The 27,215-nt window shown below is 40.5% G+C and overlaps 1 protein-coding gene and 1 pseudogene across 8 annotated transcripts in view; both read right to left on the reverse strand.

The window, feature by feature from the left end:
• The window catches only part of DCLK2 (doublecortin like kinase 2), a 185,921-nt gene that overhangs the window by 17,837 nt on the left and 140,869 nt on the right, over nucleotides 1-27,215 (reverse strand). For 4 of the 7 annotated variants that reach the window (XR_004259307.1, XM_032246429.1, XM_032246427.1 and 1 more), the window contains 5 exons: nucleotides 19,390-19,465; nucleotides 18,389-18,497; nucleotides 15,376-15,433; nucleotides 7,975-8,094; nucleotides 7,613-7,759 (listed from right to left, as the gene is read on the reverse strand). Coding sequence is in view for 5 of the 7 variants with exons in the window: in XM_032246429.1 (XP_032102320.1) it covers nucleotides 7,613-7,759; nucleotides 7,975-8,094; nucleotides 15,376-15,433; nucleotides 18,389-18,497; nucleotides 19,390-19,465 (510 nt within the window). In the remaining 2 variants the exon portion in view is untranslated. The remainder of the gene's footprint in view (nucleotides 1-7,612; nucleotides 7,760-7,974; nucleotides 8,095-15,375; nucleotides 15,434-18,388; nucleotides 18,498-19,389; nucleotides 19,466-27,215) is intronic. The other 3 variants (XR_004259308.1, XM_032246430.1, XM_032246428.1) reach the window with 1 other exon arrangement.
• LOC116528965 lies at nucleotides 23,593-24,120 on the reverse strand (annotated as a pseudogene). The gene has a single exon (XR_004259309.1). The product of XR_004259309.1 is annotated as a 40S ribosomal protein S24 pseudogene (transcript).

A 27,215-nucleotide genomic window follows, 5' to 3' on the forward strand; every position in this document is an offset into this window, starting at 1 on the left:
GGGTCTTTGTTGTCTGGACAGTCAATGACGAAACATAAACGTGATATAGGGGAAAACCTTGGAATTTTAGAAAGAAAATGACCTTTGGGATCAAGCAGCCTGAACCTCAGTAACAAATCCACACATCTCCTGGTTGTGTGACCTTTGAAAGTCACATAACCTCTGAGCACATTTCTTCATCCATGAAGTGAAATAATGCCAATAACTTCCTTGTGAAGTTGGTGTGAAGGCGAAATGAAACAACCCTCAGATTGGGGCTCAATAAATGTTCCTTCATTGTGGGTAATGATAAAGGAGAAAAAATAAAAATGTAAAAAAATTAAAAATGTCCTTTCCATTTCCTGGAAGGACTGGCTGATTAGATAATTATGACATTGGAAAAGGTTTAAAAATGCTGGTGGAGATGTGAATGTTTATGCTTAAATTTAAGAACCTTTCTAGAAAGCATTTCAGCAATATATAGCAAATTTCTTTGTATCAGTTATAACCTTAGACCCAGTAAGTCTACTTCTCAAAACCTACTCTAAGAGAATAGAGATGGACCCAAATGTTATATATAAAGATGCCAATCTCGGAATTTATCTATGACTTTTAAAAACTAAAGGCAACATAAATGGCTAACAGGGCAATGACTAATTATGATATAATATTACCATAATAAAATACTAGTTTCTGATAAGCATTTTTCAAATGTATTAATCATAAGGGAAACAGTCACTATTACACAGAATAAAAAATATGCCTAATTATGTATAAAATACTCAAAATGTTAACAAGTTTATCTCTAAGTGGTAGCATGAAGGATTAATTTTCTGTATACTTTTCAGTGGCTTCTAAAATGTTTACAATTAACATGTATTGGTTTCATAATAATTTTATATATAAGCAAAATATGGAATAAATAGAACTTTAAAAGTTACATTCTAAGAGGATATTTTAGAAGCAAATAAGTGCATATGACAGCATAATTCAGATTTCACCATGCAATCCTGAACCTCAGTGTATAGTTACTTGTCTCTCGAACGTCCATTTCCAGAATGTGGAATTTCTGAGAAGAATAAACTGCTGCAGAGGCCCAGTCTATACTCATTGTAACGCCTATTTCTATTTTTCTATTTTAAGCATATTTAGTTTGCTTTGCCTCATATTTTACTGAACCAGGTATTTATCTCAACCACTATTAACTGTAGAAGGAGAAAAATTTAGAAGGTGATGTTTTTTCAAGATAAGCATGTTAGCAATATCATCCATTAGTCTGCTACTTAATGAGGGGGAGTGATTTAAACAGTCATCAGTAAAAAGCATGGAGAACTGCAGGGCTCCCCCAGGCCAGTGATTCCCCAAGTTTTACAGGCATTTTAAAGAGGACAGCACTGAAACACCTTCCCTTACCTCTGATGTCCTTATCCATTTAATAAGAATATGTTTCACCTTTAGTATCTGAATAACATTTTCCAGTCTTATAAGCTCAATACACATCCCTAGCACATACCTTTATGACTTTAAAGTTTCACAGGAGTAATGATGAGGATTTTGAGTCCCTCATAGATATTTTCAATTCTGAGTCAGCCCACAAGTCAGAAGAAACATTTTCAAAGATATGAATGACTAAAGTAACAGATTCCAGATTCTTAGTCACGTCACCGTCTTAGGAAAACTTTCCACCCATTATGTTTAATGTAAACATGAACAAGAACAATCTGATATAATTACAGTTGGCATTTATAATGCCTTTACCCAAACCCATACTTTGGAAAGAAATTTCTTAAGTAATGGCAGTGATAAGAACGTTATAAGCACAGCTTCCTAAATGTCTGTATCATGAGAGTAAAAAAAAGTTTTATTAATGTCACTGTTATTTTGTTTTTACAACTTAAAAATATACTCATTAGGTACAATTTTTGAAAAATAGTGTTTATTTTAAGGACTCCATTTAGTGATGCCTAGGGGTATTCAGGGGTTGCTGTCAGATACTCAGAAGTCTCTGAAGTCCTGTTTTTCACATCCTGTATAAATAATTCAGAGTCAGATGCAAGAGCATAAATAGAAAGGGACTGAACAGTCTATAACTGCTGAATTATGTCTGTGCAAGTGATATTCCTTGGCTAAACATCAAAAAGGAAGTGTCATTAGGGGCAGACAAGCCTGAAATCATAATATTTTATCTGATTCATCTCTCCCCAATGCTAGACACAGAAGCAAATATGTCTAACATGAATACATTTCAAATCTTAGTGGGAGATTCTCTTCAAAGCAGAAAGAAATTATACCTTTATCTCTCTCTAGATAGATACAGACACACACACAGCATTGCTTTACAAACAATTGACTTTAGGCCAAGTGTGGTGACTCATGCCTGTAATCCCAGCACTTTTGAGACTGAGGCGGGTGGATCACCTGACGTCAAAAGATCGAGACCATCCTGGCCAACATGGTGAAACCTTGTCTCTGTTAAAAATACAAAAATTAGCTGCGCATGGTGGCACATGCCTGTAGTCACAGCTACTCAGGAGGCTGAGGCAGGCAAATTGCTTGAACCTGGGAAGCAGAGGTTGCAGTGAGCCGAGACTGCACCACTGCACTCCAGCCTAGCAACAGAGCAAGGCTGTATAAAAAAACTGACTTTAATAAAGATGTGAATAGATGAACAGGGGCTCCAAAGGCTTTCTGTCAGGGTTCAGGTCTCCCCAGAAACTGACATTCTCAAAGACAGATTTCAAAATTCTTCCAAACATTATCTCACTGGACTTCTATAGCCACCCCACTGGGCAATTAGGAAGAGAACAGTTACCTCCATTTTACAAATGAGGAGACTGAGGCACACAGCACTCAGGTTACTAGTCATGTGGCCAGGCAGGGGCTCCAGCAAGGACCATTATTCGTTGTTCTAAAGCACCATTCTACAAGATTCTGTACCTGAAAAATAACTGGGTAGGCCTGCCAGAACCCTGACTACAGCCTGCACTTACATACAGATTTTGAGTGAATTTAAACAATCACAACTGTGAGAACTCCAGCCCTGCAGTGTTCAAACACCCCACCACAAGCTGTGAGATGCTTCTGTCAAAAGTTGCTCTCAGAATGCAAAAATAAAAAACACGAGGAATGCAGATCCCACATACAAAATGAACACTGCATGTTCTCTAAATAAAATGTCAACCTGATGATTTAGAAGGACTTCAAATAAGAGAAACCAACCCTCTTCTCTCCCCTGTCCCCAGAACTCCTGGACAACCTGAATTTATCACTGGTCTCTCACAGTTAACTCTGACACAGCACCACCAGGCTGTAACTCACAGCATTAACGGCCACCCCTGTGCTCCCTGACACAGCTACCCATACATCTCCACTGGCAGGGTTTTAAATTATGATGCTGCTTACCAGAGAGGGGGATGCAAATCAGATGTCTGAATGATCTGGTGTTTAAAAACTGAATTGGTTCTTAGAGCAGGAAGAGGCTGACAGTCACTCTGGGTATTTACTTTTAGTATCTCAATGGCACTCTCTCCTCCCAAGCCAATGCCAACCTGATGACTAAATCTAGAAACTGCCAAGTGATCTAGTTAGGTTTTCCATGGCAAACACACATTTTACTGAGATATATGAGGCTAAGGTTGTTTCTCAAGGCTCTAAGGTTGCTTCTGAAGGCTCGACAGAGCCTTTCTGCATCACACATTCGCCTCTTCCAGAGGTCACTTTTACCCTCTCTTCTTCCTTCTCCTCCCTTTCTGGAGTAACACAAGGGAGTTGGTACAGGTTTGAGAAGGGATGGACGCTAACCTAGGACAGATGAGACTTGAGGAGGAGTGTGATCCTGATTTCCTGATTGCATTCTGAGACTCATTATGTTGGAGACATCAATCCCCATTACATTATTTACTCTTTTAAATTTTTTAAATTTTAGCCAATTCTCATGAAGAAGTGAAAAACATTATCTACCCTGATGTGTGACAAGAAAGAAGGTGTCAGATTTTTTACATCTATTAAGAATCTGTGAGTGGAAAAGAAAAGAAACGGGAGGTGAGACAGATCTGTGAGCTGGGAAACGGATACTCCCTGGTTTACAGGGAAGCTCACAAGCACCCGAGTCACCTTCTTGGCTGGGCCTTAAATCAGGGCTGCTGGACAGGCTGGCTCCAGGGGTTCCCTGGGAACCTGTGGCTCCCATTAGTGCAGAGAATGCAGTAACTGAAGTCAGTGGGGCAAGGCAGGGTGTGGAGAGCAGGAAGCAGTCAAGGGGGTATCCTCATGAATGCCCCAGTGTTTGTATCTGGCCACACCTGAAGAAAACCCTGTGAAGCTTTGTTTGTGAAGTCCAGGCCAAACTCAGTCTGACAGTGGAGGAGCGTAATGAGCTGCAAGGTCCCGATGGGCAAGAGGCCTATTTTGAGGAGAGAACGCCATATCATTACTTTCCTCCTGAGGCTCAGTTTACAGCTCTGTCTCCATTCCTTGTTAGAGTTTATAAAACCAAGTCCACAACCCTTTTTCTTTTTCATTTTGTTTAACACAGAGCAGGGATATTTCTTTTCCTAATAAGAAAATATAGAAATGAAATATAATTCCCTCAAGCCAGAAGACAGTGAGATAAAGTTTCACATACTTTTAAATGGACACTCAGAAATCATCAAATGATATTATCAAAAAGAAAAGATGGGTCCTCTGGATTAGATCAGCCAAAAATAAAAAGTCCCCAGGATGGCTTCAGAAGCTGTGCATCAGTGCATATTCCTTTCAGCAGTTATTTCTGTGGTGCTCACAATAGGCTGTAGACGCTCACGCTCCGGCATGAGTGTCAGTGGCCAGCCAGCAAACACTCTGCTGTCCTTTATGTGTTTATGCGGCACTGTCCAGGCCACTGGAGATACAAAGATAACTCAGACACAAATCTTGCCTCCACAGTGCTTACAATCCCAAAGAGACAGACAAGTATATGTTAAAGGTCCCAACACCATGGCAAGTGCAGCAGAAACCCGAGGTAGCTGTGACTGAACTCTGTCTAGAGAGGCCAGGGTGTCAAAGAAGACTTCACTTTTGCTCAGTGTGTTACGAGATGAATGGTTTACTACACCGTTGGGAGAGAGGATGCTGCAAATGAAGATCAGTATGGACAGAAGCAATGGAGGTGTAACGCTGTTGATAAGTCAAGTTTTAACTAAAAGCTGAAGATGGAGGAAACGGTGTTTGGATTAACATGATGTAAAAGACTGAGATAAGCTTGCCTCCCAAGCAGGAATGAGGATGAGATCCCTGAAAGGTGGAAAAAAAGAACTCAATTATCTCATGTGTATTTTTGGGGGTTGGGAGGAGTGTAAGTGCCAAATTTCCCAACCAGTTTCTCTAAAATTCCTCCATAATATGGTCATGAGGATTGGTTCTCTTTTTTTTTTTTTTTTTTTTTTTTTTTCAGACTCTGCCTCCCAGGTTCAAGCTATTCTCCTGCCTCAGCCTCCTGAGTAGCTGGGATTACAGGTGTCTGCCACCATGCCCTGCTAATTTTTTCTATTTTTAGTAGAGATGAGGTTTCATCATCTTGGCCAAGCTGGTCTTGAGCTCCTGACTTTGTGATCCACCCACCACGGCCTCCCAAGTGCTGGGATTACAGGCCACGGTGCCCAGTCCTTCTTACATACTTATTAGCTTTCAGGTTTCATTTACTGTGAAGTCAAAGTTCTTTGTTCATTTTTCTATGGAGCATCTTTTTCTCATTAATAGATGGATATTCTTTAATAGTAACTTTTTGTCAGTTAAAGAAGTTAAAATATCTTCTTGAAGTCTGCAGCTTATCTTTTTATTCTCTATAGGTATTTTGATTTTTTTTTCTTTTTTCTTTTTATTTTATTTATTTATTTATTTATTTTTATTGCATTTTAGGTTTTGGGGTACATGTGAAGAACATGCAAGATTGTTGCATAGGTACACACGTGGCAGTGTGATTTGCTGCCTTCCTCCCCTTCACCTATATCTGGCATTTCTTTTTCTTTCTTTTTTTTTTTTCTTTCTAAAGAACATTTACTGCCCTGTTTATCAATGCAAACAAGTACTATTTGTTGAGCAGCATTTTTCTGACAAGCATTTGTATTTGATTACATATTTTATATTTTAGAGCAGTTTTCTTTTTCTAAAAAAAAAAGAAGAAAGAAAGAAAAAAAAGAATGAAGGAGAGGAAGAAAGAGAAAGAGGAAGAGGGAGAGAGAATGGGGGTGTTGCTTTATTGCCCCAGCTAGAATGCAGTCTAAAAATGGGTATGCCTATAATTGTGCTTAATAATAGAGACATGAAAAAAAAATTGAAGGATTGGTTCTCAATTAGCAAGCTGTGTCTAGTTATCAAGATTCACCATGAAGGTAAGTTAAATATGGCTTGAAGCTTAGGCCATGTTGGGTTGGATGGGTAAGAAAGGGTTATTAACAGGACAGGAGGCTGAAAAGGCAAATTGAGATCAGACTATGAAGAACTCTGAGTACCACTTTAGAATAAGACTTTATTTTTAGAATAATAGGATAAAATAGGCTTCTAAAAAAAATTGGCATCTCTTGGTCTCAGTTTCCATGTCTGTAAAGCTGAATGGACTAGATTATTTCCAAAATTCTGCCCTGCAAATAAATGAACCCCCCGCCACATTCTACTCCTGTCTGCTATGAGCCTCTAATCCTGTCTCAAATTCATTCTTCACAATTTTTTGCCCTATAAAATAATTTTCCTGCTCACCTTTAAAGTCAGTGCCGTGAATTAAAATATAAATGACAATGTATTTTCTTTCTTTCTTTTTTTTTTTTTTTTTGAAACGGAGTCTCACTCTGTTGCCAGGCTGGAGCACAGTGGTGCTATCTTTGCTCACTGCAACCTCTGCCTCCTGGGTTCAAGTGATTCTCCTGCCTCAGCCTCCCAAGTACAGGCGCACACCACCACACCTAGCTAATTTTTGTATTTTTAGTAAAGATGGGGTTTCACCATGTTAGTCAGGATGGTCTCGATCTCTTGACCTCATGATCTGCCTGCCTCAGCCTCCCAAAACATGTATCTTCTCATGTCTGGTGACATGCTTTGACTCTGTGTCCCCACCTAAATCTCACGTTGAACTGTAATTCCCAATGTTGGGGGAAGGACCTGGTGTGAGGTGGCTGTATTATGGAAGCAGAATTCCCCCATGCTGTTCTCGTGGTAGTGAGTTCTCATGAGATATGATGGTTTAAATATGTATGGCACTTCCCTCCTCGCTCTTTCTCTCCTGCCACCATGTGAAGAAGGTGCTTGCTTCCCCTTAACCTTCTGCCATGATTGTAAGTTTCCTGAGGCTTCCCAATCACGCTTCCTGTTAAGCCTGTGGAACTGTGAGTCAATCAAACCTCTTTTCTTCATAAATTACCCAGTCTCATGTAGTTCTTTATAGCAGTGTGAGAATGAAATGCTACATCTGGTAAATAGTAAATGCAGAAAAATTTAAAAATCCATTAGTATTGGATGGTCATTCACATGAGTCTTGCTAATTTTCTAAATTTGAAGTCTCATAATGCAGGATTGGAATAGACTGTAAAATGCCTTATTTGCCTATGATCCTTTTAAAGGGAGAGAGGCATTCATTGGAACAGAAAAAGCATGGATGACATACCAAGAGATTCTCTGGTTTGATGTCTCTGTGCACGATGCTGAGGCCATGGAGATACCTGAGGGCGTTGGCTAAGTTGTACACCATGGCACTGCCATCTCTCTCCGTGTACTTAGTTGATGAAGTAATTGCATCAAAGAGATCTCCACCCTAAAGGATACAAAAAAGAACATAACAAAGCATCAACGTGCAATCCTCTGAAGGTAAGAAAGATGGCTCATGGGCATGGAGTAGAAAATGACACAAGTGCCACTAAAATCAATTATTATAAATAATGAAAGTTACAAGGTAGCAATAGACTTTTCTGATCAAGGATACTGTAAATTCTGTAACTAGGCCCTAAGAAAATCTCTGTATCCTCTTACTTTGACCAATTCCATCACGAGAAAGAGCTCAGTTGCTGTTTCCATCTCCTCGACCAGCATAATGATATTGGGATGTTTCACTCGGCGTAGTATTGACACTTCATTCTCAATCAGGTGTTCCTGTCAAATGAATGGTATAGGAAGGAGGATCAGAAATCAAAGAACCCTCTGCTCTCTCTCTAAGGCCTGGAGGACAATAGAACAAACACAGCCTGTGGATCTGATGCCAAAGAAAGCACCTCACTTGGCACAAAGGCAACTAAACTTGACCTAATTCATTCCCATAGGGACAAGATAGGTCAGTGTGAGCATCTTATTGACACTACCAAAAAGATACAGATTCCTAAACATCCCCCAAAAGGCTCTATGGTGTTTCTGTGGCACATAAAGCATACTGGCTTCTTGCTCTTCGTTATTTCTAACACCTTAAGAGGTTGCGATGCTACGAAAGCTTCAGCACACAGCTCTGTGCTCTGTAATTTAGCCAGAACCACTTTTTGATTTCAGTACACACTCACAAATAAAGACCAGGCCTATAAGAAAACTTGGCATGCTTACGGCATATAACTTCTGGCATTAGGCATTTTTAGTTTTAAACTGTTACTAACATAAATTTGAATTTCATGAAAAAAAGAACTTTCTTTCTCTATGACTGGATATGAAATCATTCACCAGATGGATGTTACTTAACATCTTGTATTTCAGAAATCTGAAAACATACAGTACCTTGGGGACCACTATTCTCATTTTAAATCTAATCACTTCTCTGAAAACACCACCTGATTATCAATCCTGGTGAGTAATGCAGTTGGGATCAGCACTGTAGCAAAATGTTTACTTACAGAATTAAGGAATTATTCTTAATACATCAACCCATAAATCATGAACAATGACTGCTCTGTTTTATATGAGACATTAAAACTTTTCAACATGTGTTCATGTATTTTTATACATGGATGCATTAAGATAAGAGCCACCTCATCCTTTTGGACAAGAACTGGAAATAGAAATTATAACAAATGAATAAATAACATGCAGAGAAAAATCTGTTTCAAGCTCCTGCACATGGTAGGTTATGTTTCTTGAGCACTGAATGCATGGTGCTTGTCCAAGCAGTCACTCAATAAATGCTGGTGAGTGACAGTCCAAATGGTAAACAGAAGTATGGGAAAGAAAGACACCAACATTTACTAGGAATCTAGTCACTATTTGTTAGCAGCTGTGTAGAGTACTTGTGTAATATATAAACACTTTATCCTTAGAAACAGTCACTGGAGGTTGACTGTAAACCAGGTTTCTGAATCCAAGCCCATCTTTCTCATACACATATTATCACCTTCCAAAGGGGAATAATTCAATAAATGCCAAGCTGGAATTTTTCAAAATGAAAATTATAGCTGTAAGCTGAAAATATTTAATTCCTTGAAAAGAGCAAGCAGCACCACCACACTGACTTGGGGGTTAAGAATCACACCAGGCTTTGTGTGAGAAGGAGAATCTATGCTTCTTTTAATGAACAGGGGGAGAAAGTCTTTGACTGGTTTATGACTCAACAAACGCTTCCAAATCTGAAGAATGGTGGTTCTTGGACCCCAATAAACCACAGCTGGGAAGCCAAGAAGAGGGTGTCCCACCTGTCTCCAAGGCCCATCTGTGTAAGTTACAGAGCAGCAGACAGAGCCCCAGTTCCTCCCTTGGGAATCAGCTGTACAGCCAGCTCCTCATGGTCACAAAGACAAAGAAAAGACTTGGCAAACCCTCTACACTGATTCACATATTTTGAAGCTCTTGGATCATCTGCACCAGGTATATCCTTAATCACACTAAAAAGCAGGGTTAGATACACTTTTGTGAACATGTACAAGCAAGCACATGGATTTATTTCACTCTATGTGAAGCAACGACAATAGTTGCTACTACCACTGTCATTAAATAGGCTTTTATTTTAAAGCTAAATGGATCTCTCACTTCTATTCTCCTCCCTTCTCCTCATTTTCTCCAAATTTGGAAGTCTGTATGTTTGCCTCTCCTTAGGGGCTGTGTTTGTGATGCTAATTTAGTGATATCTGTAAGATAATCCCCATCACTAGTAACCCAAGAGCCTCTCTCAAATTGAAGTAAGATGCCTAGCACATAAGGAGACTACAACTCCCAAAAGTTATTATCTTTTTCAATAAAAGGCACAACAGAAGGTCTTCTGGGATATATTGTGGAACTTCTCCTAAGGGCCACCAGCAGTGTTACCTTTCAAATACTGCAGCAACATTGCCTCCGCCGTCATTTTTTAGCCCACTGAATTCCACTTGACAAAGAATAGAGTGCATGTTTTAACACATGGGAGCTGTTAGCCTTTATTTCTCAACCTCTTGCTGTCGCTATAAAATTGTCTATGAAGGAACAATCCACTTTTGAAACTAACCATCATCAGAAACAAAATAAAAGTACTGCATAAAAATTTTTGCATACATTACCTTCCTATTTCTTGTGCAACCTATATGTAGTCTGTTTCTAATATGTAAAAACTGCTATCTAGATTAAATTTTCCGAGAGTATTTCTAAATATGAGTATCGCTGTTGTCTTGCACCATACTGAACTTACATTATTCAATTATCTACCATTATTTATGTTAAGTGATTCATGATTCTAACTACAATTAACATATGAATCATTTCATGGCAGTGTTCCACAGTTCTGTATGAGAGTAAATGATGAAACTGCTAACTTGGCAAAGGACACTGCCTTATCTTTGGACACAGTGATTTTTTTTTACATACAAAGAGAGAGAGATGTATGTGTGTCGGGGGGGGGGGATGGTAATAACAGGAGAGAAAACAACTCTCCCACACCAGACTAATCATCTTGTCTGAACCGTCCCAGCCCATAATGCAGTCCTTTCCTCTGCATTCTCCATCTCACTGAAGGAACCTGGCTGTCCCAAGCAGAAACAGGAATTGTGCCCTGATTCCTCCTTTCCTCCTCCTCCTCCTCGTGGGTGAATAATACACCCACAATCACCAATGTCTGCCGACCTAACTCCTTGGGGGCCTCTGAATCCATCCATTCAATTCTCTGTATTCCTCTTGCCAGTCCCTTACCTAGACTTCTAGGCATTCTCACAGGGAGTTTTCTTTTTTTGAGACAGGGGCTCATTCCATCGCACAGCTGGGGTGCAGTGGTGTGATCCCAGTTCACTGCAACCTCAACCTCCCAGGTTCAAACAATCCTCCCACCTCAGCCTCCTGAGTAGCTGGGACCACAGGTGTGCACCACCATACCCAGCTAATTTTTCATTTTTGTAGAAATGAGGTCTTGCTATGTTGCAGGGCTGGTCTTGAACTCCTGAGCTCAAGGAATCCTCCCACCTCAGCCTCCCAAAGTGCTGGGATTATAGGCATGAGCCACCATTCCAGCAGTTTTCTTTATCTGGAACTTTCTTCACCTACAACTTGGCACAATCCTATGTACTTCTCAGGACCAGATCAGATCTCCCCTCTTCTCAGTCATCTCCCCTGCTCACTCACAGCTGGGTCAGGTAGTCCTCTCACCTGTTCTCACAGCCCCGTATCACCGATCTCAGCCCACCATCTTCCAACTGTTTGTGTGCTGGTCTCTAACCCTCTGCAACTGAGAGCTTGTGGAGGTTCTGGTTACCTCACTCTCCAACAACTAGCACAGTTACTAACACAGAGTAGGTACCGAAGTGCTCATGTGAAAGAGTAGACACATCACACGCTCCCCTGCCCACAGTGGCTTCACACCTGGTGTCCGTGTTGCTCAGAGCACAATGAGAGGAGAAAGTGGTGGGAGAGAGAAAATGTACAAATCACCACATGTGGTTTCTGTGGTAAACATACACAACAGACTAACGGACACCCAAAGACATCAAGTCCTAATCCCTGCGACCTGGAAATATTACCTTACTTGGGAAGAGTTCTGCAGATGTGATGAAGGGTTCTGCCATTGAGAGATAACCCCAGATTGTGGGGGGCACAGGGGCAAATGCCATCACAGGTGTTCTTAGGGAAGCACGGGGAAGTTTCACAGACAGAGGAGAAGCTGCGTGAAGATGGAGGCAGAGACTGGTGGGACGTGACCACAACCCAAGAACACTGTTGTCACTGGATGCTCGGAGGCCAGGGACAGATTCTCCCCAGAACCCCAAAGGAAGCATGGGTTTCTGACTTCGAGCCTCCTGAACTGTGAGAGGATAATTTTCTGTTGTTTTAAGCCACCACGTTTGTGGTAATTTATTCCCACAGCCTGGGGAAACGGATACTTCCAAACACACTTCTGGATTTATGTCCTGCCTGGGCCCACACAGATGATGAATGTAAAACTGTATACTGTGGGAAGACAAAAATGGACCACTTCTAAGCACCAGAACAGAAGCTCAGGGCTTCGTACACTGAGGGAATTCAATAAATACTTACTTAGAATGAAAGAGAATATTAGAACTGAAAGAATTCTTAAATTTATAAATACCATAGCCTTCTCAAAAGCCTCCATGAGTCTGGCCCCAATGCAGCTCTTGCAATAATCTCCCACTTAGACTAGGGCCCAGCATGCTTTCCATCTTCTGGGCCTTTGCTCAGACTGTTCTGACCACCTTGCAGGCTGCTTTTCCACTGCTGCCTATTGAAACCCTCCCTACCCATTGTTCCTGCTCCAGCCCAAATGCTTCCTTGGTAGCATCTTCACTGGTCACCTACTTCTCTCCCATGTGCTTCTCCTGAACTCCTGTAACATTCTTTGCAGGACTGGTATTCATTTATATATTACCTTATTCCTAGCACAGTGCAGCCAGAATATGCACCAATATCTAGGTGAATACATTAATCTAACAATGCCAGCATATATTAAGGATGAACAAACAGAAGGCAAAAGAGAGTAACAATGTTTCCCAAGTTCCTATTACCAGAAGAAATGAATAAATTAAACTTAGAGAGGGAACACAGTAGATCAGCCAATGTACAGGCTGTGTAACCAGACAGCCCAAAATTCCAGTCACAGCTCTGTCTCTATGTGACTTTTTGGAAGCTATTTAATCTGAGTCTGCTTCCTTATCTGTAAAACTGGTGCATCTGTTTTGCAAGTCATTAAAGGTAATGTGCAAAGTTCCTATATATCCAAGCCAGGATTAAATAATACAGTGTAACAAATAGCAGATATTATTTTCAGCATTAATTTTCTGTATGAAGCAGAGGTGACCAATACTCCAAGAACAGTGACTGAACACCACCCCCTCAAATTAACAAAAATTCTCTATATAATTTTTTCCTAAAAATAAAATCTAATGGGAAAAATCAACCTATTTGTAACTAATCAAGTTTCCAAATTATAATTTTATATAGTCTTAATGTGGAAAAAGTTGTTTAGATAAGCAAAATGTAAAAGTGGAAAAAGTATTTGATCATGCATTATACAAACAGAATGACATTCAAAACTAGAGAAAATAAGATCCAAATGTTAGAACGGACTTATCCATTTGCCTCAGCACTTAGTGTACCCAACTATTTTTTTTTCATAAAAAGACCTTTTTTCTTCCAACCATGGAAACAGCTGTTTAAATTTTAATCAGGTAAACCATATCCTTACTATAGCACCTTTTTTTTACTGTTTTGAAAAAAATTTTAATATAGTTGTATAGAATCTGGCTCACCAAATTATGACACATTCTGCTTAAATCACACATGGAAAACAGAATACTTACACATATGGGGAAAAGGCTATTAAAGGTGAAAAACATTAGTAATATTGCTAGAAGAACAAGCAAAGCACATCAAATTATTTAAAGAAAATTAAGGAAAAGAAAACCTTACTTATTCAAAGGAAAAAGGTTGTTTTGCATAGTCTATGCTTCATTAACTATCACAGTGTAGTTAAAAAAGAAAAAACAGCAAATGACACATTTGCCTCCTGGATTTTCCATTCTGCATTCTGAGAAGATTTTTCTAAAACATTTGAGCATAATATTTTATGTTTTCTGTTAAAAATACACTATTTTGTAGAAGTCCAATGAAGACTAGTTTAGGAGTTCCATAACTATAAAATGACAACTGTAAGATCAAATCCTGCTAATTATAAATTCTAAAGTCCTCTGGCATATTCATGTTAGCAGTTAACATGTGTTGCATTTTTATTACATAGTAGCACTTCTCCATTTTCCATGGCTTAATTCAATCAATTCCCACAATAACCTTATGTTCTAGGTGTCAATAATAACCACCATTTAAAGGAAGAAATAGAGGGGTTAAATAAATTTTCCAAGAAGAGGCAGAGCCAGGAATACACTTTATAGAATCTGGCTCTAGAGCAGCAGTGTCCGGCAGAAATATACACCATGATCCATAAATGTAATTCTAACCAAGAGCCACATTAAAAAGTAGGTTTTTAAAATTATAATATATCAAAATATTTTCATTTCAACATGTGATCAAATACAAAGATATTAATGAGGTATTTCACATTCTCTTTTTTTAGTACTAAGTCTTCAAAATCTGGTGTGTATTTTACACTTAATAGATTATTTCAATCCAGACTGGCTACACTGAAGGGCTATGTAGCTGTATGTGGCTGGTAGCTCTGGTGTTGAACGATGCGGTTCTACAGCTTGTTCTCTTAGTTGATATGCTACCAGAAAGGAATCTAAAAAGGTCTTTGTCATTGCTGCTATATTTATTTTTTTAAACAGAGTTAAGGTATCAGTAACTGCAGCAGCAGTTTGTTCAGCAAACACCCTTGGAACACAGAGATGAGTCTCCCTTACGAGCAAAGGGTAGATTTGTTTCCTGACCAGGATAATGAAAACAAAATTCTCCTCCCGGGCAAAGACTGGGCAGGGCTGCTAGCATCTCCTCATAAGATTGAGGGTTTCCTAAGCTCAGAGTTCCCTAGCTATGACATAAACCCACTGTTTATAATCAGCCAACAGAGCCCCTCTGCCTCACTGCCATGGGACTTGGGAGTTCGGGGAAACCAAAGCAAACATGAGGCTCATGCCACCTGCTGTGTTACGAGTAACAAAGTCTTTTGTCTGACTCGGAAATCCTGTGTTCTGCTAGCCTATATGAAGCTGGAAGGCTTTGTTAGCTTCCAAGTAAAGTCCAAGGTGCCTCACAGTTCTTGACACACCTTTTGAGTATTGTTGGGTGTTAAAACAGGTATCTCCCAGAGAAAAGAATCTACATTTTCTAGTTAGGACCAACATCAAATCAATTTACCGTTTTAGGATTAAAGTTTCTGAAAAATAGCAAGAATAAAACAGCTTGACAGTTTTTCCCACTATTATTGGTGTCTACTCCTGCTGTGATGGTCAAGTCCTCACTTAAATTCCCTCATCACAGTAAACATCTCACCAAGTTACTCTAGTTTCTTTTACAAAGGAGTTATGCATACTATACCTTTCCACAACATTTGGCTTTGTCTATAATCTTTAGGGCAAACTCCTTTCCAGTGGACCTATGGAATAATCAGAGGAAGACCATTTAAAGACATAAATCAGATACCATCATTCCTGTTTTCTTTTTTTCACTTTAAATTTTTGTTTTCTTTTTTTGTAGAGACAAGGTCTCACTATGTTGTCCAGGTTTGTCTTAAATTTCTGGACTGAATTGATCATCCCATCTCAGCTTCCCTAGGTGTTGGGAATACAGGCGTGAGCCACCACACCTGGCTCCTTCCTGTTTTCTTCTACAGCACAGACCAGGAAGGAAAAACTTGGCTCTTCCTCTGTGCATCAAAGAAAATATCTACTGGATTCAGGCGAGAAAGGTACCCAAAATATTAAAAACAAAAACAAAGCCATACTGTGTATTAATTAAATATCCTCTCATAAATATCAACTGTAATATTAAGTAACGCATATTTAAAGTATTTCAATTCTGTTACATCAGGGAGAGGCAAGAAATAGTTTTTCTATATGTACATCTCAAAATAGTTCTCTTAGGAGAGAGAATAAAGTTAAAAATAAAATTAAAAGAAAATTTTATTATCAACATATTTTTATATTAGCTCATTAACCACATTAGCCCATAATTCAAAAATGAAAAGTCCCCTGACTTTCATTATTTCTTAGCCAAAACTTCAGCTAGGATTTGATCTGGTACCATGTTAGTCACACCTTTAAGGGCTCTTTTCTGGCACTAGAGAGATCATTTACATGGATCTAAAAACCTTGAATCTAATTAATTAATTTGTTTATTTATTATTTTAAGACAGAGTCTCACTCTGTCACCCAGGCTGGAGCGTAATGGCATGATCTCGGCTCACTGCAACCTCCACCTCCTGGGTTCAAGTGATTCTCCTGCCTCAGCCACCCGAGTAGCTGGGATTACAGGTGCCCACCACGGCGCCCAGCTAATTTTTGTATTTTTAGTAGAGACGGGGTTTCACCATGTTGACCAGGCTGGTCTTGAACTCCTGCCCTCAGGGGATCCACCCACCTTGGCCTCCCAAAGTGCTGGGATTGCAGGCATGAGCCACTGTGCCCAGCCGTTACTTAATTTTTAATCACCTTTAAAATAATTTTATTTGAATATGCCAAAAATGTCTTTTAGTATAGGAAAACCATTCAAGGCCGGGCACAGTGGCTCATACCTGTAATCCCAGCACTTTGGGAGGTTGAGGTGGGTCTATCACTTGAGGTCAGGAGTTCGAAACCAGCCTGGCCAACACAGTGAAACCCCGTCTATACTAAAAACGCAAAAATTAGCTGGGCACAGTGGTGGGTGCCTATAATCCCAGCTACTTGGAAGGCTGAGGTAGGAGAATCACTTGAACCCCGGAGGCAGAGGTTGCATGAGCCACTGCAAATGCACTCCAGCCTGGGCGACAGAGGGAGACTCCGTCTCAAAAAGAAAAGAAAAACCATTCAACAAAGAATGCTACAGTACTTGCAGAATACACTCGTTTTCAAGTGCAGCTGCATTTGCCAGGCGGTCACAGGACACACCGATGATGAGGCCTGGCTTGGAAGAATCACTTGTTCTTAAATTGTTCTCCCTATAGCATAAACCAAATCCTGTCTCAGATTTCTAACTAGTCTTTAGAAGTCATACTTTAGATGCTTAATTTGCTACTTAGGGAGTAGTCTGTGTATAAGTGCTGGGTAAAAGGACTTAGAGAACAAGGAGTTGCCTTGTGTACCAATCAAGGAACAGTAAAGCTTCACTGGAGATCTAACAAAACGGAAAAACTGTTGTTACCAAAACTTTCTGGAAAAATCTCCAGAAATGATTAAAAAAATATCACTTAGAATGCGTAGGAGAGCAGCCTATAAACACCAAGGCTCTAATTTGAACAAACACTCTAATCTGAGTCTTTTCTGGTTTGAATATTGTTTAAAAAAATTCTGGAATAGGCAAAAATAGGCTAATTGTGATCTTCTTTTTTGAGACAAAGTCTTGCTCTCTCGCCCAGGCTGCAGTGCAATGACACGATCTCAGCTCACTGCAACCTCCGCCTCCCAGCTTCAAGTGATTCTCGTGCCTCCCCCTCCCTAGTAGCTGGGACTCAAGGCATGTGCCACCACGCCTGGCTAATTTTTTGTTGTTGTTGAGACGGGTTTTCACCATGTTGGCCAGCTGGTCTTAGAACTCCTGGCCTTATGTAATCCATGTAATCTGCACACCTCTGCCTCCCAAAATGCTGGGATTATAGGTGTGAGCCACCAGACCCAGCCTGATTGTGATCTTAAACAGAGTCAGGGCTCATATATCCTGAACTACTGGCATATACAGTTAAGTATTAACTGAGAGGGTGGATTGCTGTAAGAATTAAGTGATTTAATATGAGTACATGCTGAGAACAATGCCTGGCACAGGTAAATACAGATGTTCTTAAAAACGATTTATTCTTCCCATTCCTCTCTGGTTCATGGATGAGACTTGATATACATTTCAGCCCAAATGCATGTAAGACAGTTTTATACTCTATGTATATAATGTATTTTTTTTTCCTGTGGGCATGCAAAATGGCTGGTCCCAGCTGGGTACAGTCAGTTATGACTGTAATTCCAGCACTTAGGTAGACCAAGGCAGGAGGAGAGCTTGAAGCAAGGAGCCTAGGACCAGCCTGGCAACCAAGGCAAGACCCTGTCTCTATTAAAACTTTAAAAATTAGCTGGGAGGCTGAGGGGGGAGAATCACTGGAGCCCAGGAGATTGAGGTTGCAGTGAGCTATGATGGTGCCACTGCCCTCCAGCCTGGGTGATAGAGTGAGAACCTGCCTTTTTTTTTTTTTTTTTTTTAAAAAAAAAAAAAAAAAAAAGGAAAAAAATGGCTGGTCCCAAGGGTAGACTTCAGAAGGAGGAAAGAGAGAGAGACTTCCCAGAAGGGTCTTTTTAAAATTAAAAATAAACTCCAAAAAAAACTATGTCTGTAGATGGACAAATAATTAGCCTTACTGTCCACTCACCTGTCTATACACTCTTTGACTACTGCAAAATTGCCGTCACCAATGACCTTTCCAATTTTGTATTTCTCAAGAAGAGTTGATGATTCAGAACATCTGTTTCCATTCACACCTGCAAAAAGCATAAATGTAAACTCTAAAGAAAACATCAGCATTTTATACTGATTCCTACGTATTTGTAAAATAGTAAATTGCAATGCATGTATTTCTAAATCTATGGTGAAACGAAATAAAATATCTTGGTACATTTCCTGAATAGAACACCTGAATCACCAATTTCCTTTTGACCTTGTTGGTTGAAATCAGAAATCTTATAATCAATAAACCTAACAAATCCCTGAGTCATCAGGTAAAATAAGTGATTAGCCTTAGGTAAAAAAGATATTTAATGAAAACTTATCCAAACTTTTTTGTCAATGTTCAAGAAAAGGGCAGAGGATACAAGATGATCGAAAAAGGAAAAAAAAAAATCATAAGAAAGGAGAAGGGGATAGTGGTGGGAATTTAATGTCAAAATGTTCAGGATTTCTTTTCAAGATTTTCTAGTAGAGAAAACTCTACCCAGATAAGATAGATGCCTTCTTAAGGCTAATTCCTGGCTCAAAGCTTTCTCAGAAAGGTATGTGGGTGAAGTGTTAAGATCAGCCCACTTCCCACTACATGTCCCAGTGTCCAGCACACAGAAGACACCAAATCAAGAAAACAGTTTTGTTATCTAATTGAGAGAAAGGAAGTATACTTAGAAGTTGTGAGCAGATCACCACAAAAATAAAAGACCAAGTCTAAAATCTGAAGCTTCAAAAGCCTAGTTAACAACAGTGAGATTTTTCTATATCTTGAAGTGACCCCCAACCCCACCTCTTACTAAGGCCAAAGGCGCTAACAGGTGATGTGGTCACTCCCTCTTTAGGAAGATTGTAATTTAGCACAAGTGACTTTTAGGTGAGCACCAAGTTCATGTGCATAATTTCCTTTATCAAAGTAATGATCAGATTGAGAACTACCTTCAGGACTTATGCAACGGTCAAGTTCAGGTCCACCGTTTGCATTAGAAGAAGATCTGCCATGCGCAGAAATCTGCTGAAAGAGGAGAATGACCATTATTTATCAGGATGATTTACAAATATTTAGCTAACTAATCCACAGACACAGAAAATGCTTATGGAATGTAAAAATATAATGACACAGAAACCAAAGAGGCATTCCCTTTCTTCTCATCTCATCCCTCTCCTTATACACATCACATTAACGCATTTCTTCCTTAGTATTTCATTCCAATTAGACATAAGAAAAATCTTTTCCTTTTTTTAAAATTGTTATTTTTTACTTCCATAAATGAAATTAAAAGAGACCCTATGGCATCACAGCTCGATAAGATAGTTATTAGTACACAATAAGGCTTGGAACTATAGAAAATTCTCATAGTTTCAGGCTAAACACGTGACTGCTAGAGTTTAATCGTTTTATTTCCTCACATTATGTGATAACTTACGGACAATTGCAATTTTTCAAAATTTAACATTTTTGTTGTTCTGTTTAATTTTGGGCTGCTGAAATTGAAGGCAACTCTGAATTGACAGCACTCTATGGCAGACTGTTTAAAAAGCAACAGTGTTTAAAAACAAGGTCCAAAGAAGGGACTTAGAAGGAAAGCCTAAAAGAAAATCACAACATTCTCTATTCCATTCCCTGCCCACAGCCACCACCCTGGTTCAGGTCCTTCTCTAGCTTCACTTGGCATTGAAAGGCCTCTTTAGTTACTCTCAGTTTCTCCCATTCCACCTAGTATTACCAGAGAAATTCTTCCTAAAAATAGCTGTGATATCACCCCCAGGATTCAAAAACCCCAGTGTGTCTTTGTTACCAGCATAGTAAGTAACGCCAAAATCTTCAGCATGGCATTCAGGCCACAATTTGTCCCCCTACCTACTTGTCTGATGTGTTTTCCACCACCTGTTCTCATGCGTTTTATACTTAGAATAATTCAATTTGCTTTTATCTTTCAAAAGTTCCTTAAACTTTCCAAGTCTTAATTTTCTCCTCTGAAAACAGAGATAGTAACAATACCCAACTCAAAGATTTGCTAGAGAATAAAAATTAGCTTATCCCTGTAAAACCACTTAACACAGTCTCTGACATGTAACACTAACTCAACATTAGTTTATCAGTGCCTTTCCTTAAAGCATTTAGCAGAGAACCCTGAAATCAGTAATTAAGAAAGTGAAGGGGGCATGGTGGCTCATGCCTATAATCCCAGCACTTTGGGACACTGAGGCGCGTGGATCACCTGAGGTCAGGAGTTCGAGACCAGCTTGGCCAACATGGTGAAACCCTGTCTCTACTAAAAACAGAAAAGTAGCTGGGAGTGGTAATGCATGCCTGTAATCCCAGCTACTTGGGAGGCTGAGGCAGGAGAATTGCTTGAACCAGGAGGTAGAGGTTGCAGTGAGCTGAGATTGCACCACTGCACTCCAGCCTAGGCAACAAGAATGAAACTCCTCAAAACAAAAACAAAAACAAAAACAGAACGGTTGTGAGCTGTGGAGTGTCAAATGGCTGTAGGAGACCTTTTGCTAAATAATTCATCCCAAGTGGGTTCCTCCTCTAACCCAACTGTTCCTAGACTGTCAGTCAAGAAAACAAGAGCTCCAAGTTAAGATCAGCCTTTTTCTTTTCTTTTCTTTTTTAAAAAAAAGACAGTCTCGACAGTCTCACTCTGTTGTCCAGGCTGGAATGCAGTGGTGCAATCTTGGCTCACTGCAACCTTCACCTCCCAGGCTCAAAGGATCCTCCCACCTCAGTCTCATAAGTAGCTGGGATTACTGGTATACACCACCACATCCAGCTAATTTTTGTATTTTTTATAGAGACAGGGTCTCGCTATGTTTTCTAGGCTGGTCTCCAACTCCTGGGCTCAAGCCCTCTGCCCGCCTCAGCCTCCCAAAGTGCTGAGATTATAGGAGTTAGCCGTCATTTGGCCTGGCCAGCCAAATTCTTAATGGAAATAAAGATAAGAAGAATATAATTTTTCTGGAAAGTTATATCTCATAAGATAAAAAAGATCTCTGCTGATCACTGCCAGCCCCTGAATAAAGTAATGGGGGAGGTGGATAATCAATGCTTGGAAAGCATGGAGGACAGCGACTGGTGAACCCACACATCTAAATCTCATAGCCCAGGGCAAGGCAGCCCCACATGGTCAGGCCACAGGCAGCTGGGTCTGGTGTGATCACTAGACAGGAACTACCTCCCCTCCCGGCACTCAGGGCCTCAGGACTTTGAGCAGCATGCAGATCCCCACACCCACTGCTGGGGTCCTAAGACCTGTACCTGTGTCCCTGCTCTCCCTGAAGCCAGCTTGTTCAGCTGTCCTGGAAGCAGGTAACGGTCCTGTAACAAGTCCCTTTCTTGAGATAATTTGGGGAGCACTGGTTTACTGCAAGCTGATGTGTTGTCTGAGTTGAGCATACTCTGAGAAGCAAGTTTCAGGAGGGGCTGAAACACAGGCATTTCTACTTCCATGTACATTTTCACATGGATCAGCAACTAATCGAAGTGTTTATCAGTTGAGCTCCCGTAAATCACTGTAATGTTCCCAATGTTTATTTTGATTAAACCTTCACTCCCCCCTACCCTGATCCCCTGTACAGCCCAGCAATTACAAACCTAGTATTTGTTGGGATTTACAGGTGACATGGAGCAGGGAAAGAGACCAGGAAACAGGACAAGTGGTGGAAGCCTGGTCTCCAGTGATTAAAAGAGGGTGGCACCTGGGCTGAAGCCTTGAGCCTCTGAAGGAAAAGGGGGCCTGGTGGACAAGGAGAGGGCATGGCATGGGGCCAAGCCAAGGGGAACTTTCAAATGTACCTAACAAAGGCTCCACTAAACACCAGGAAATGCAGCTTCTTAGCAAAGAATAAGGGAAAGGACATTGTTCAAGACTGTCAGATTAATATTTTTTAAAAGGTATTAAGCCTCAAGCATTAAAATAAACAAACATGTGGCGTCAACAGGGATGACTTAGCCAATTACTTAACCAAATATGTTCCTTTATTTGAAAATAAGCCTTTCCTAAAGAGAAGAAAAAAGCATGAAAAAAATAAAGGGAATAGTTTTACTATACTGCAGCAGAACAGAGAAACATTATTAGACACGGAGACCATTTTCTTCTCCCTCTTCACTCCTCATTAAAATCTACAGCAAAGACTTGTACTGTTTGAAGGGACAAGAAGATGAAGATGTATCGTTATTACTGCCCAGACGTTTACAAGCTTATGAGGAGGGATAGGTGTACCTAAATTTAAAACCTTCAGCAAAATCTCTGCATTTCAGGATAGCTGCTGATGGTTACAAATGACTCTGAAGAGCCGTGAGAGGGAGCCATTTTGCTACAGCACAAATCTGAGCTTCTGTTTGAATCGCTCAGCTAGTGATTCAGTTCATTTGACCTCCCAGTAATGAAGCTTGGCTTTCCAGAGGTAGAATAAAAGCTGAGTATTCACTAAGCTCTCTGGACAGATCGCTGGCAAGTGTGAAGCATCTATTGTAAAATATAAGGCAAAGCATTCCCAGTGCCCTGAGAGACATGCAGACAAAGAGCAATGAAAATACAAGAAATAAAGCTATGACTTTGCAAAACTGTCATCATTTCCTTTGCAAAATGTGTATATTCCCTTGTCTCCCGTAAGAGAGTTACTGTTTTGCTGAAGCAAGAATTGAATTAGCACCAGAGAGATCAAATATGGCATTCAAGATTAAATCTGTCCCACTTCTATTGTCAAACTAACAATTTCTATTAAAATCTCTAAAAATGCTAATGAGCATTCCTGCTTTCATCAGCAACTATGACGCTGAGACAGCACAAAGGAAAATGCTTAGATGCTGTATATTAGCGGGGTCCTCCTCAATAAAGCATGATGGACGGCAGCATTTGTGGTTTTTCAGGATACCATTCCTAATTATCAATTGGTTCAGAAAGATGGCATTGTGTTTGGGGGTGGCAAAGAGGGCAGGGATATACTTCCTAATGAGGTCCTGATTCTGACTGGTCAAGGAGGGAAGGTGACAGAAGAGAACCTTGAAGATCTTCTCTGGGATCTGGTGCCCCTGCACCACTTCCCTACGTCTCTGGTAGCAGTAGAGCATAGCTCCATTTTTATGAATAAGCAAGGAATGGAAATGTGCAAGAATCCTCTTCTGCTAAAAACTTTTTTTTTTTTTCACACGAAAGTTTTTAGTTTATTAAGCTTCTCGTGAAAAATCCACAACGGCCATAGATAACATCATTGCAGCACCTTTACTCCTTCGGCTGTGATCCAATCTCCGGCTCACTTTTTGATAGTGCCAACATTGGCCTTTGCAGTCCCCCTGACTTCCTTCATTCTGTTCTTGCGTTCCTTTCGTTGCTTTCTTGAGGTCTTTTTCTTCTCATACAGGCCATGTCTTGCAAGTCTATGTTTGGGTTCATTTTTCTTTGCATAATCCAGGGAATCATAAATCATGCCAAAGCCAGTTGTCTTGCCACCACCAAAATGAGTTCTGAATCCAAATACAAAGATGACATCCGGTGTGGTCTTGTACACTTTGGCTAGTTTTTCCTGAATTTCTGTCTTAGTCACTGTTGCCTTCCCGGGGTGAAGGACATCAATGACCATTTGTTTCCTCTGAAGCAGTCGGTTGGTCATGAAATTTCTAGTGCGGACAGTTACTGTGTCATTCATGATGGCGGCCTATCCTTACACAGCCGGGGAGGAAAAGAGCAAAACTTTTTTTTTTTTTTTTTTTCGACACAGCCTCGCTCTGTCGCCCAGGCTGGAGTGCAGTGGTACGATCTCAGCTCACTGTAACCTCTGCCTCCTGGATTCAAGCAATTCTCCTGCCTCTGCTTCTTGAGTAGCTGGGATAACAGGCATGTGGCATCATGCTCGTTTATTTTTTTATATTTTTGGTATAGATGGGGATTCACCATTTTGGACAGGATGGTCTCAAATGCCTGACCTCAAGTGATCCACCCACCTTGTCCTCCCAAAGTGCTGGGATTACAGGCACAAGCTGCTGCGCCCGGGTGCTGAGAACTTTTTAAAAAAAGGCTTGAAAAGAGCAGAAAAAGCTTTATAGTGCTCTCAACTGCTAGCATCATTTAAAGGCATTCATGGCTGAATGAGGACATATGACGATGAGCAACACTCCAGCTTTCTATGTTTTTAGCCAGGAAGTTATATCGGGGGTCCTACGTTAAACTTCTTTGGTAAGCAGATTACCACAATTTCTACAAATTTGAAGTTTAAGGAGAAATGTTAAGTACTACACTAAAACTGGTTTCTGTTCTGAAACAGGCAAGTCTCTAAAAAAATTTAGCAAGAGTGGTTATTTAACTATATACTATGGCATATTATTGTTGACTTGAGTTTAACACTAGCTACCATTGTGCTATATTGATTTTCATCCATGTTCCTGACTCATAACTCCCATAGCGCTTGTTATAATGTTGGAGTGCTTTAGGCCTCAGAAAAAAGTATCTCTGACCTTCTCCTGCCCTCCTTTCACCTGCCTAAGGCAGGAGGACTCCAATCTGACTGCAGTCATAAGACTCATTCCAGAGGATGTCCTGCCCCATACCCTGAAGCAAGGAACGCTCTACAAAGAGGCTAAGAAAAATCAGAACAAACTGGCTTTGCTGGGCTTAGATCATACCCCTTTTTGTCCAGTCATATTTCTACACGGTTGTCAATCATGCCTCTGAAATGAAGCCTCCCTAAAAATCCAAAGGACAGGGTTGGGAACACTTCCAGACAGCTACGTGGAGGTTTCTGGAGGGTGGCACGCCCAGGGAGGCCACGGAAGCTGTGCATGCCTTCCTCCACACCTCCTCCTATGCATCTCTTCACCTGTATTCTTTGTAACATAACATCCTTTATAATAAATTGGTAAACACTTCCCTGAGTACAGTGAAGTGTTCAATGAAATGCTCCAGCAAATTAATCAAACCCAAAGAGGGGTCATGGAAACTCCAACTTGAAGTTGGTCATTCACAAGTTCCAGGGGCCCAGACTTGCCACTGATGTCTGACGGAGAGGGTAGTTTTTGGGACTGGACCCACAAACCTATGAGATCTGATGCTATCTCCAGGTAGACAGTGTCAGAACTGAATTGGGAGGACACCTACCTGGTGTCTGCTGTAGAACTGATTGCTCACTTGGGGGTGGAAAGAAACATATTCCCCACATTTGGTCCCAAATGTGTTTTGTGTTTATTGTTTTTTTTTTTTTTTTGATGCTTCCGATTTTTTTTTTTGGTGTGAGTGCAGAGTAAAAACATGGTTTGAGAAAGTTTTCCCTAATATTTCATTTTGACTTTTTTATAAAAGGACAAACTTGAAGAAAATCTAGGAAATATTTGTTTATAGTGAGTTGACTTTCTTGAAGGCATTTTGGAAAATGGCATCACAATTCAAGTGGTAAATGGTCTACTGCAAGGGTCAAGTCAGAAACATTTTCTTCCTCTTCTTTTCTTTCTTCTTCTTTCCTCCCCCTCTGCCTCCCCCCTCCCCCCTCCTCCTTCTTCCTTCTTTCTCCTCCTTCTTTCTTCTTCTTCTCCTTCTTCCTCCTTCTCCTTCTCCTTCTCCTTCTTCTTTAGACACTCTGTCATGCAGAGTGGAATGCAGTGGAGCAATTTCAGCTCACTGCCACCTCCACCTCCTGGGTGCAAGTGATTCTCCTGCTTCAGCCTCTCGAGTAGCTGGGATTACAGAAGTGTGCCACTATGCCTGTCTAATTTTTGTATTTTTTTGTAGAGACAGGGTTTCATCACGTTGGCCAGGCTGGTTTCAAACTCTTGACCTCAAGTGATCTGCCCGCCTCAGCCTCCCAAAGTGCTGGGTTTACACGTGTGAGCCACCGGGACTGGCAGATCAGAAACATTTTCTATGAGGGACCAGAAAGTAGTATTTTAGGCTTCATGGGTCATAGATTATCTGTTGCAACTCTCACTCTGCTACTGGAGTATAAAAGCGGCCATATATATACAGATGAGCATGGGTATGCTCCAATAACATTTATTCAGAAAAACAGGTGATCAGCTGAATTCGGCCAGCAGGCAAACTCCTGGTCAGCAAGAACTTTCTTAGGAAAGCTTTTCCTCCAATATAATTCTTATGCTTTTAAACTCTAGAACAGAACAACCTTCAGGGTATGGTTGCTGCCATAAAGCAGCCATTCTCTTCCCTCGCATCTTAGAATCACATAGGAAGATTTGGAAATTTTTTTTTTTTGAGACAGAGTTTCACTCTATCACCCAGGCTAGAGTGCAGTGGCACGATCTCAGCTCACTGCAACCTCCATTTCCTGAGTTCAAATGATTCTCCTGCCTCAGCTTCCTGCCTAGCCTCAGCTTCTGGCTAATATTTTGTATTTTTAGCAGAGACGGAGTTTCACTGTGTTAGCCAGGATGGTCTTGATTTCCTGACCTCATGCTCTGCCTGCCTCAGCCTTCCAAAGTCCTGGGATTACAGATGTGAACCACCGTGCCTGGCCCTGGAAATTTCTATTATCAGTCTGCATCCCAATTAATTAAAGAATCCCAGTTATCAGGATTTTTTAAAAGCTCCGCAGATGATCTAACAAGCAGCAAGGTTGAGGACATCCATGGAGGAAGTTTCTGGCAGCAATTGTAATTAACTGCTCTGCTACCATGATCTGTGTAAGTTTGCTCTGTCACTCTAACCACTGCAAGTCATCTGTAGCCAAAGAACAACCTTGTCTTTGTAAGAAAAGGAAATAGGACACCCACATAGTTCACTGAATCCTACTTTGTGCCAAGTCATGAAGTGAGT

This window comes from Sapajus apella, unplaced genomic scaffold, assembly GCF_009761245.1.
Source record: "Sapajus apella isolate SASKATOON/1434 unplaced genomic scaffold, GSC_monkey_1.0 scaffold61, whole genome shotgun sequence".
NCBI classification, from domain to species: domain Eukaryota; kingdom Metazoa; phylum Chordata; class Mammalia; order Primates; family Cebidae; genus Sapajus; species Sapajus apella.